This window comes from Taeniopygia guttata, chromosome W (genome assembly GCF_048771995.1).
Source record: "Taeniopygia guttata chromosome W, bTaeGut7.mat, whole genome shotgun sequence".
Taxonomy (NCBI): domain Eukaryota; kingdom Metazoa; phylum Chordata; class Aves; order Passeriformes; family Estrildidae; genus Taeniopygia; species Taeniopygia guttata.
This window is the reverse complement of record NC_133064.1, coordinates 27,638,602-27,650,714: the sequence shown is the minus strand read 5'-3', so window position 1 is coordinate 27,650,714 and position 12,113 is coordinate 27,638,602. Positions and strand designations below refer to the sequence as shown.

Below are 12,113 nucleotides of genomic sequence, written 5' to 3'. Positions count from 1 at the left end.
TTTTAAAAGGGAAATAAAAGGGTTATTAGAAGATCCCCCAATTTAGCTGAACAATTAGACCCATTTTTAAACCCCAACAGTTTTACTTGGGAAGAAATGCTGTCAATAATGGGCGTTATATTTTCCCAAGAGGAGAGACAGATGATTAGGGCTGCCAGAATGAGAATTTGGGAAAGAGAAAATCAACAAGGCCCCCTAGGGGACCAGAAAACACCAATAGCATCTCCTAACTGGAATCATAATGACGCAGGAGGATGAGGAAATATAAATGATTATCGTAGTTTGATAATCAAAGGGATAAAAGAGACAGCATCCTGAGGGCAAAATGTTAACAAAGCTTTTGATGGGCAGCAAGGTAAGGAAGAAACTCCAACTGAATGGTTAGAGAGGCTCCAGAAGAACATGTAGCAGTACTCTGGGATAGACCCTGATAGTATAGCAGGACAATCCCTATTAAGGGTCAACTTTGTCACCCATGCCTGGCCAGATATTAGGAAGAAGTTGGAAAAAATTGAAGACTGGCAAGATAAGGCATTAAATAAATTATTGAAAGAAGCCCAAAAAGTTTATGTGTGGAGGGATGAAGAAAAAGCCAAGGCAAAAACTAAATTTATGATAGCCACCATGCGAGAGAGTGACTCTCCAAGGGATCTGAAGCCCCCAGGTACCATTCCCAGATATTCAGGTTTTAGAGATAGGGAAAGGGGGAGAAACAGAACCCCGGCACAATCAAAATCTCAGGAGCAAACCAAAAATAAAAATTGTGGAGAAGAGGGACACTGTAAGAGAGAGTGCCCTCACCTAAAGAAGAACCTGAAAGTATTCCAAGAGATACATTCAGAAGAATCAGAAGACCAGGGATGTCAGGGGTTCTATTTCCTGGTGGATAAATACCACCTAGAGCCTTCGATAACCTTAAAAGTAGGCCCCCGGTGGAAGGCATTAGAATTTATAGTTGATACTGGGGCAGAGAGAACTTGTGTAGTTACTATTCTGAATGGGTGTAATGTAAGAAATGGCACCATAATAGTAACGGGAGCCAAAGGAGAAGGGTTTAAGGTTCCTGTAATCAAAAATGTGGTAATTGAAGGGGAAACTAGAATAGGGGTGGGAGATGTCTTATTAGTCTCTGGAGCAGGTTGCAACTTATTGGGGCGAGACTTGCAGGTACAATTAGTTGATTTATTAAAAAAATATTGATATTGATCTAGTACCAATATCTGACTGTGATGGACAAAAACTCTCTAACAGTTTAAAGTTAGAAAGTGTATGTTTATTCGACGCCGAGCAGTGTGCGGGATAGCTCCCAAATACACACCCCAGCTTCCAAGTGATTACAGAGTCCTTTCACCCATACAAGTATTGAATACCCAAAATACAAATACATATTCATAATTTTGGTACATCCCATTCCTCGCTTTGTATGCTAATAATTTCAAAAGCTATTAAGCATGCGTAGTTTGCTTCTTTAAATGGGTCAGTGGTCCCTTTCATGGGGGGGGGGGGGTCCCAAAATGAGGCAGTAAATGAAATCTTCCTCGTTCTGACCTTTCTACCTTTTCAATGCAAATATGACAAATGAACTCTTGGTAGAACTCCCATTCCTTGTCTTCGATTGGTTTCAGAACAGAGGAGGGCCACAATTGTCTTATGTTCCTAAAAGTTATTTGTCAGTTTCTCCATTCTTCATTATAAACCCAGCTAACTAAACATTGTGCTGACAAGCAATCAATTATTAGTTAACTACTAACTCTTAACTTCATCAAGGCCTACTCATTTATTTTAATTAACTCTAGTAAGGCTTATCTCTAACTAAAATCTTAGTTCCTCTAAAATATCTAAATTCCTTAAAATTTACGTTTCATAGGAATAGCGGTTATACCTGAAGAAGGAAAAATGGTAGCCAAAGTGCTAAAACTCTGCCAAGAAGATGAGGGAAGGATTAAAAAAAGTTTGGGCTGGGGAAGAAAATAGGGGAGGATTGGATATTGACCCCATAAGGGTAATGATTGAGAGAGAATGTCCCATGCATGTGTGTCAGTACCTTATACCAGTAGAAGGAAGAGAAAGCTTAAAACCGGTAATAGAAATATTGATAAAGGATGGGACATTGGAACCTTGTATGCCTCCTCATAATACCCCTATTCTCCCAATAAAGAAGAGATTAGTTCAAGATTTAAGGGAAGTTAACAAAAGAACCTGGACCCGCTACCCAGTGGTACCTAATCCCTATACCCTTTTAAGTAAAGTCCTGCCTCAACATCAGTGGTTTAGCATGGTGGATCTTAAAGATGCATTTTGTGTTTGTCCCTTAGCAGAAGATAGTCAAAATATTTTTGCTTTTGAAGGGGTGGATCCAAGTACTGAAAGAAAACATCAAGATGGACAAAACTGCCACAGGGATTTACTGAGTCTCCACATTTATTTGGGCAAGCTTTAGAAGAAATATTACACAACTTCCCTACTCTTCCTGGAATACAGATCACCCAGTACGTAGATGACCTTTTATTATCAAAAGAAGCCGAAGTTGAAGTTAGGGAGGCTACTTAAAACTTCTGAATTTTCTTGGGGAAAAAGGATTAAGAGTATCAAAAGAGAAATTACAATTTGCGGAGTCAGAGGTGAAGTATCTTGGTCACTTAATAAGTAAAGGTAGCCAAAAGCTAAATCCTGAGAGGATTGCCAGAATTTTATGCCTTCCCACCCTTCTTCAAAGAAAGAAGTTAGAAAACTGCTTGGATTATTAGGGTATTGTTGGCTGTGGATTGAAGGATATACACAGGCAGTGAAGTTTTTATATGAAAAGTTGACCGAGGAAGACAAGGTAAATTTGACTTGAGAAGATGACAATAAATTAGAGGAACTAAAGTTCAAACTAGCCTCAGTACCACCTTTGAGTTTACCCTCATTAGAAAAGTCTTTTTATCTGTATATGAATGTGGAAGTTGGAGTAGCTCATGAAGTTTTAGTCCAGGAATGGGGAGGAGTGAAGAGACCAGAAGCCTATTTATCTAAATTGCTAGATCCAGTGAGCTGTGGCTGGCCAATATGTATTCAAGCCATAGCAGCTACTGCCATCCTAGTAGAGGAGAGCTGTAAACTTACTTTCGGAAGTAAACTAATTGCGTACACACCTAATGCAGTCCAAAATGTGTTAAATCAAAATGCTGAAAAATAGTTAACAGATTCCAGGATGCTGAAATATGAAGCAATTCTGATAAACAGTGATGACTTGACCCTGGAGATAGACAAAAATCTGAACCCAGCACAATTTTTTTACAGAGAACCAAAGAGGGACTTAACACATAATTGTTTAGAAGTTATACGGTATCAAACTAAAGTTCAGAAAGATCTAGCAGAACAGGCCCTTCCGGAAGGGGAAAGAATATATGTTGATGGTTCATCTAGATGCTGTCGTGGTTTGACACGGGAAAAGAATTTTCTTGGAAGGAAGAGGTCGATCCAGTCAGGGGTCAGGTTTGGATACTGACACTTGGGGTGACCAATTGAAGGTGGACACGCCTCTGAGAACACAGAGGGGTTAAAAGCGGAATTCCCAGGACAACTCGCTCTCTCTGGTTCTGGTCATTGGAAGGTACAGACCGCCCCTGCCCAGCCCAGTCTGGGTGGGGGAGGGGAGCCATGTGGCGTGGAGAGGTAGGCTAGGGGGTGAAGGATCGAGAACTGAGCTGGGCCAGCTCATGCGGACGGAAGGGTGGAGAACATCTGAGATGTCTTTGTTTCCCCCCCCCCCCCAACCTAGAGGGAAAAGAGATACAGAGACTGCTGACACCTGGAAGTTTGCCAGCAGAGGAGAAGGAGGAGGGGGTGGGACCGATGCCCAGCGTGGGAGACTGGAGACGGAGTCCTGGGCCGAGATTTTCAGCTGTCCGGGGAGTCTGGGAAGTCTGGGAATTTTAACCCTTTCCTGTGAAATGAAGGCTTTATGAAGTATTACTCCTCCTCAATTTGAAGGAAAGAGAGACAGCCTGAGACCTCAGATGTTGGGAAAAAAAGGTTGGGGGGAGATGATGGAGTGTCTTTTGGCTGGGCTCTTCTTGTTAACAATAGACCGAACCACTCCTTCTTCCAAGAGGGATGGCATTTTAGGGGGATGCAATGGTGAGCCAAGAGACCTCCTTCAGCAACTACCAGTTCAGGAATGAACAGAGAGAGCCGAGGAGGGTGTGAGGATGCCCTCCGTCTTCAGAGAGGAAGAGAAGAAGATCTCTGTTCTTGGACCCTTGGCCCCAGGGGAAAATGGGGGGGACTGTAGTCCCAAAATGAGATACTGGACTGTTGTTCCTGTTGGTCCTTGGCAAAGCATCTTTAAAGGAGCCCTATAAGCAATCTTGGTCCATGAACAGTGGTGAGAGCACTGTGACATGGAGAGGAGAGTGTCACACTGGCCGGTGTGTCTGGGTGGTGCCAATGTGTGACATGGAAACACAAGAGGTGACAGCTGTGTTTCCTGGGAGTCTATGGTGCAAGGGAGACTCCTCTCTCCCCCAATGGACTCAGTATTGATTATATTGAAGAGTGAAGACTTGATTAAGGATCCAAATGGGTCTCGCTGTAGTTTGTTGGAGTTGAGTGGTGGGAGGAGGAATGTTTGGAAGGTTTTCGTTTCGAATTTTGTGTGGGGTTTTTTTCCTTTCTTTTTTCTTTTATAGTAGTAGTAGTAGTGTAATAAAGTTTTTCCTTTGTTATTAAGTTTGGCCTGCTTTGCTCTGTTCTCGATCGCATTTCACAGCATTCAATTGATAGGTTGCATTTTCATGGGGCGCTGGCATTGTGCCAGCGTCAAACCATGACAGATGCTTACAGGGAAATAGAATGTCAGGATATGCTTTAGTCAATGGGAAAAATATGCAGACAATTGAAAAAGGGAAATTACCTTCAAATTGGTCTGCTCAATCTTGTGAATTATATGTTCTAAAGAGAGCATAGAATATTTAGCACATAAGAAAGGAACCATATATACCGATTAGAAATATGCCTTTGGGGTAGTGCACACTTTTGGAAAAAATTGGGAAGGGGGTTACTGAATTCAAAAGGAAGAGGGCTGGTTCATGAGGTACTCATTCGATAGGTTTTAGAAGCATTAAAATTGCCTGAAGAAGTAGCTGTAGTACATGTTAGAGGACACCAAAAGGGAATTACCCCAGAAGTAAGAGGAAATAATTTGGCAGATCAAGAGACTAGAGATGCAGCAGAAAATGGGAGCAGAAAAGTTAGATTAATTTTGACTCCAGGTAAGGAAGAATTGGAAATTCCAAAATTTACTGAAGCAGAAGAGGAGTTAAACAAGATAGGGAGAAAAAAAGATCAATCTGGAAAATGGAAACTCCCTGATGGGAGGCAGTTACTTAATAAGCCCCTTACTAGGAAAATAGTAGAACAACTACATCAGAAGACTCATTGGGGTACTCAGGCTTTGTGTGATCACTTTTTAAGGAATTCTAGATGCATTGGGATCTTTGGATTAGTAAAGCAAGCAACTGAGACATGTATAACTTGCCAAAAGGCAAATAAAAAGGTTATGAGAAAAACAACACCAAGAGGTTGTGAGTTAGCCCTGCGATAATTTCAAAGCATCCAAGTGGACTTTACTGAACTTCCCCAAGTGCAGAGATGGAAATTTTTATTAGTAATAATAGACCATTTAACTCAGTGGGTAGAAGCTGTCCCAGCTGTTAGAGCTATAGCTAATGTGGTATGTAAAACCCTTTTGGAACAAATTATTCCCTGGTATGGAATGGTTAACAAGAAAGATAGAACACATTTTACGTCAAGTGTCTTACAACAAATAACTCAGGTCCTGGGAATAGAATGGGAATTACATACTCCATGGCACCCACAGAGCCAGGGCCAGGTAGAGAGGATGAACCAGACTTTAAAAAGGAACTTAAACTGATGATTGAAACCCGGATATCATAGGCCAAGTGTTTATCTTTGGCCCTACTAAGGGTCCGGACACCAACCCAGACCAGACTTGGGAGTATCACCCTATGAAATGATGTTCGGGCTGCCCTTTTTGACCACTTGACATGAAACTGCTACTTACAAAGAAGGGGAAGCAAGTGTTAGAAAATATGTCACCACAATTGCACGAACTCCAGAAAATTGAAAGGGATAATCCCTCAAACCGCACCATTAGAATTTAAAATTCATAGTGTCTACCCAGAAGAATGGGTACTGGTTAAAACATGGAAAGAGCAATCTTTAACTCCACAATGGCAATGTCCTTTTCCGGTACTGCTGACAACTGAAGCAGCGATCCAGACCAAGGAAAGAGGGTGGATCCATGCGAGCAGAATCAAAGGACCTGTGGAATAACCTAAGGAGTTAACTATAACATCAGAACTAGGTGATACAAAATTGACTCTTAAACCGGTATCAGGTGGTAATGGACTGGGATGATCCAAATAATCTCCCATGGATAGCAGACAACTGGGAAGTAAGGGAAGCTTATATGAGTGGTTTCAAGTACCCCCTGGAGAAACTCTGAGTAAACTCAGATACCCTCCTTGGGGAGACATACTTCGTCTTCAAACCGGAGGATTTGGTTTATATAGATCTCAGACCCAGAGAATATTTTGTATAGCTTTTGAATTGCTTATATTCTGACCTAAGGGTTGAATTTCAGCCACCCTCTGTACCAACGCATATACTGTGCCTTATAAACCCAAATACAGGATATGCTACCTGGGTTATATGCAAATATAGAGATTGTGAATAAAAATGGTACTGTAGTTCTTATAAAAGACACTCATGTTGTATGATATGTCGCAAGCGTGGCTCACCAATTTTGAACAGATAGTAGCTATCAGATGCAGAAATAGTTAATTTACTTTGTGGGTGGGAATTATTGATACCAATTGAGTGGGAAGTCCCTGAGGAACAGTGGGAAACCACAGTTAAGTAGTGTCAAAAGCAATTTGCCTGGAAAGCAGCAAATAGGAAGTGACAAGGAAATAGAGGGCAAGACCGGATTGGCCACTGTACTCGCTACCAAGAAGATCATATGCACCTGCTATGGGTGGCAACCCCATAGGCATGGGAGGTGGGGGTATAAGCCATAATGGACCTCTGCTATTCGTTTTTCACCTGTCACTCCTTTTTTGTCTTTTCCCTTTTGGGATTCAAGCAAATTCATGTCAAAAATGCTACCAATCACTTTATTTGGGAAAAACCCAAGGTTCCTTTTTTACTTCCCATACCCATGTCGACAGTTATTGTTATGACCCATCCAAATTAGATACCTGTACACAAGATGGGCAAACATACTGAATTGCAGAAAACTTAGGAACAAGTGATAATAGATTGAGAAGTGAATGTCCAAAGGGAGAAAGATGGGTTTGCTTTACATTTGGTCTCAGGGGTGGGGTCCAGGATTTGGTAAAGGAAAAGATAGTAAACAAAATTACTAAGCCAATGCTGAAATCTAATCCTGGGTCAAACCCACATGAAGATTTGTATACAAAACTCAAACAACAATTAAAAAATGAAATTAAAAATCCCCAGATTAGGGAAAAGCTTGTTTGTAGATTTGGGGGAAAGAATAAGTAAAGAACTAAACGTAACCAACAGTTAGGTCTGTGGGGGGTCTTGATGACAGAGGAACGGCCATGGAAAGGCAGTAGCCTAGGCCCTGTGTTGAACTTCTTAAATGGAACTGTACAAATATAAGAGGGGAGAACCAGCCAGAAGGGTGGCTTTTTAGTTCAACATTAGGAGGAAAAGAATGTCTCCGGCACACTGGGAAAAATTTTCTTAACAGAGTAGGAAGTACTCCCTGTAAGAGATATAAAGTTAGTAATGGGACTTTTACATGATGAGTCCCAGAAGAACCAATGCTGTATTGGGCCCAGAGTAAAAAAAATAGGAAAAATTGTAAACATAATAACGAAACCAAACTTTTTCAATGTAAAAATACAGGTGGGAATCCATATTCTGGAATCCCAGAAATATCCAAATTTTGGGAAAATATAAATCAACGGGATAATGATTATTGGAAAGCACAAGATGGCTTATTTTGGATATGTGGAAAAAGAGCTAACCTAAAACTCCCCACCTGGTGGAAAGGGAGTTGTACTCTGGTAATCATACAGCCAGGATTTTTCCTTTTGCCAGGGCAAGATGGGGATGAGCTACGAGTACCAGTTTATGAAGGCTTAAAGAAAAAGGAATTAATTGGAGGATTTAAAAAATGGGGAGAAGAGGAATGGCCCCCTGAATGCATTCTGGAAGTATATGGGTCAGCCACGTGGGCACAAGATGGGAGTTGGGGATATCGAAGACACCTCTTCCACAGAGTAGAGATGTCCTCTGACACTTCCATCTAGATCCTTTCTGTACCAAGTTAAGTCAAAAGCAAGTAACTTATATTTGATTAAAGGCTGAAATTAGCAAAAGACTACTCTAGATGACAGGGTGATTAACTTTTTTGCATGCTATCTCCACAAAAATATAACAGTATAATTTCTAGTGATACCAGATAATTAGTTTTATTTGAGAAGGAAAAAGCAAATACATTATGTTCAAGGCTTACCACTCAGCAGTTCAATCCAATTTTGTACTGTTTCAGGAGGTTGGGTCTCTTTTATGTGTTTCAGAGCTTCATCAAGCAGAACATCCCCTGTAGGAGCATCTGACTTGCAAATTACCTAGGATAGAATAAAATGCAGTTGGTATTTTTACTTAATTCATATACCATACCCTAAACATCCAAAAATCAAAACTTGAAAAATCTACCTGTTATCAGAACCAAGGAAAATTTTAAGGAGTGACGAATGTTCTCAAAGAATATGCACGTTTTAAAAATACCTAGTTGTTAGAAAAGCTATTTAGGATTTAAATTACCAAGCTCTGTTATGTCTTAAGTTACCTATAATCTCTATTAACCTTTTATGACCAGAGCTCTAGTATTAATAACATGTTTAATACCTAATTTTTTAAGGAAGATAATCAACTAACATGGCCAGGTCCTTCACTTTCTCCCCAAAACAAAGTACACTACTGTGCTAAATTGCTCTCTGACAGCAGTCCATTTTACTGCTTCAAGTCAATTTATTCAGAATAGTGCAGATAGACAATTATGAGTCAAGGAGTCAGCTAGAAATGTAATTAGGACAACTGAAAACTGCAGATGAGTTGAGGGGCCAGCTGAGAATATAATTAGGATAGTAAAAGACTGCATATTTTAGTTAAGATTTTAAAATTAGTGTCCTAGGGTCATGTTATGGTGTTTGTATCTCCAATCGTGTGTTCTGTTTATGTTTGATATTATGTTCTGTGCTTTCAGAACTGACTCTGAAAGTGAAAGTTTGTTTTGCCTTGCTATCAGCTGGTTCACCTCCCCCCATGGTCTGCTGTCTAGAAAAGGCTAGTGCTGGATGGCTTGCTTTGTCTTGCTTGCTTGCTTGGCTTGCTTGCTTGGCTTGCTTGCTTTGCTTGCTTCTGCTTTTGCCTTTGCTTCCTAGTTAGTTTAGCTAAACAGTCAAATTCTTTCCCTGGACTGTTTCTTTTCCTTTCCTCTTCCTGAATACCATCCAACCTGCTCCGGACTGAGATCTGGGAAACACCAAGGGACAGCGGAAGCCTGCGTTTTGTGATCTGCAGCAGCCATCCCCAGTGCCGGAGACCAATCCCCATCCCCAGTGCCCAGACCCGGGCAACCACTCCCAGGAAAGGTTTTCTGGATATGTTCATCTCTTCAGAGTGGTGAAAGAGTTTTGTTGTCATCTGGTGTTGTTAATTTTCTTTTGGTGCTGGGGATTTCTTTGTTTGTTAAATAAACAGGTTCTTTTCAACTCCTCTCAGAGAAAATTTTTTCCCGAACCAAGTGGGTGGGGAGGGGTCATGGGTGTTTGTTTTCTGGGGGCTCCTTCCAGAGGGTTTTCCCCAAATTTGCCCTAAACTAGGACAAATACTTTAGCGCCCAACTCGTGTCTTGAGAGAGTGGAAAAAACCCTGTTGTAATCATATTTTTGTTCCAATTACTTTGTGTTTGTATGGAACAGTTACTGGTCATGTTGTTTGAATTCATAGTGTCTCTTGGGGTGAAGGCCTGCATGTGTCTCTGGTCCCTAGGGGTTTTTGAGATCTTAATCCCCCTATGGTCCCTAGGTTTATTTTTTTTTATCCAGGAATAGCTCCAGTATTGTCCCTAATACGTAGTTTATGCAGTAGAAGGGCACTGACCAGAATATCCATCGGGCTGGGCTTGGGTGTAATGGCTTGCAGGGGATTTATAAAGGTGCTGAGGTCTGTTCCTGGAATGTATGGTTCATGGTTATGGTTGTACAGCCAGTTTGTTAGAGGGGAAGTAGGGGATGAGGCTTTTCAGCCTTTGCTTTCCTTCTTCTCCTCTGAATTCGTTGCCTCCCTATTAGAGAATGTTCAGTTTCCCCTGACTGTTAAGGAGACCATCTTCCTGGTGTTTAATCTGGTAAGCTTTCTCTATACAGTCTGCAGTCTCTCTAGAATGAGGGCGGAGATTTCTAGAGGGGCTGATGAGACCTCTGACCCAGGAGTAGACCAAGGTGTGAGAAGTCCTGAGTGGTGTGGGAAATGGGAGAATATGGGCCAAATCTTAAAGGAATTTTCTGACCCTATAACCTGGGGCTTTCCCTGTGAACAAATTCAGAATCCGGCTGAGGTGGCGAAGTACCTGAAAGAGAAGTGCCATGATAACTCTTAAGGAGAAAAAATCATTGCAGTGAGCTGGGCCCTGGCATATGCTTATCGCACCCTGCTAGATACTGTAGGGCAGCAGACAGAGGAAGGGGGGAAGGGAGATAAATCAGCAGCGATCCCAGTCACTCAGGCTGCAGCCAACACCCCCGGCTCAAAACCAGCAGCTAAACGAGACAGTCAGCCTAAGCTAGCAGCTAAACCAAACTCAGCAGCCAAGCCTCAACCAATGGTTGTTGCTACTAGCACAAGAAGTGGGAAGCGCACAGAAAAGACCAATCGACTGGTGGATGATGATGATGATGATGATGATGATGATAATGCAGGAGAGGGACCCTCAATGCCTGCTGACATAAAATCAGAAGGCAAAGCAGCTGGTACAAGATCAGAGGCCAATACTGAGTCCTTTTCCCTAAAGGACCTTCGTGAGCTAAGAAAGGATTACACTCGGTGACCTGATGAGTCTATAATTAGTTGGTTGGTCCGTCTTTGGGATGCTGCAGGGGAGGCTACAATTCTGGATGGTACTGAGGCAAGACATTTGGGATCCCTGTCACATGATCCTGTCATTGATCAAGGAATGATGAGGGGGGCTAACCCTCACAGCCTCTAGGCACGGGTTATGGAAAGTGTAGCACAAAAATACCTGTGTGCAGATTATCTTTATATGCAGCAGACCCAGTGGAAGACTACAGAACAAGGGATCCAACGCCTGAGAGAAATAGCAGTGGCAGAGATTATCTTCTCAGATGAAATAACAACTAGGAATCCAGACTTGGTACCATGCACATCTGTGATGTGGCGAAAACTTGTACGGCTTGGGCCACATGAATACGCTTCTGCCTTAGCAATAATAAAGCGGGATGAGAGGGATGAGACCGTGCTCGATATGGCAAAGAAACTCCGAGCATATGCAGATGCTGTACATGGCCCAACCCATGCCAGAATTGCAGCAGTGGAAACGCGTCTGCAGAAATTAGAAGATAAGATAGAGGAGAATCATAAGACACTCAGGGAGGAGATTAAGGAGGACCTTCTCCAAATCTCAGCAGTACAGATCAGAGGTTCTGGTATCCAACGTAGACATTCCTCAGATGGTGAGAGAAAGTACATCCCAAGAGCTGAGCTGTGGTTCTTCCTGCACGACTGGAGAGAAAACATGAGGAAATGGGACGGAAAATCTACTGGTGCTCTGGCACAACGGGTGCATGAATTGAAGGAAGGTAAGACTCAGAGAGGAAGTGCCACCAAAAGGAGAGCAGCTCCAGTTGCCCGTAGCCAAACTGCCAGGCATGATGATGATGATGACATGTCTGATCCCCTTGAAGGAACCTCTAAGACATACGCCCAAGGCAAGAAGGATAACCAGGCTTAGAGGGGCCCTGCCTCTAGCCAGGTAGAGGCGAGGGAAAACC

General features: G+C 42.1%; 1 protein-coding gene across 3 annotated transcripts in view; it reads right to left on the bottom strand.

Annotated features, from left to right (window-relative positions):
* The window catches only part of LOC116806866 (Golgi phosphoprotein 3), a 170,650-nt gene that overhangs the window by 58,878 nt on the left and 99,659 nt on the right, over positions 1-12,113 (bottom strand). For all 3 annotated transcript variants that reach the window (XM_072922984.1, XM_072922985.1, XM_032744648.3), the window contains exon 3: positions 8,555-8,669. In XM_072922984.1, the coding sequence (XP_072779085.1) occupies positions 8,555-8,669 (115 nt within the window). The remainder of the gene's footprint in view (positions 1-8,554; positions 8,670-12,113) is intronic.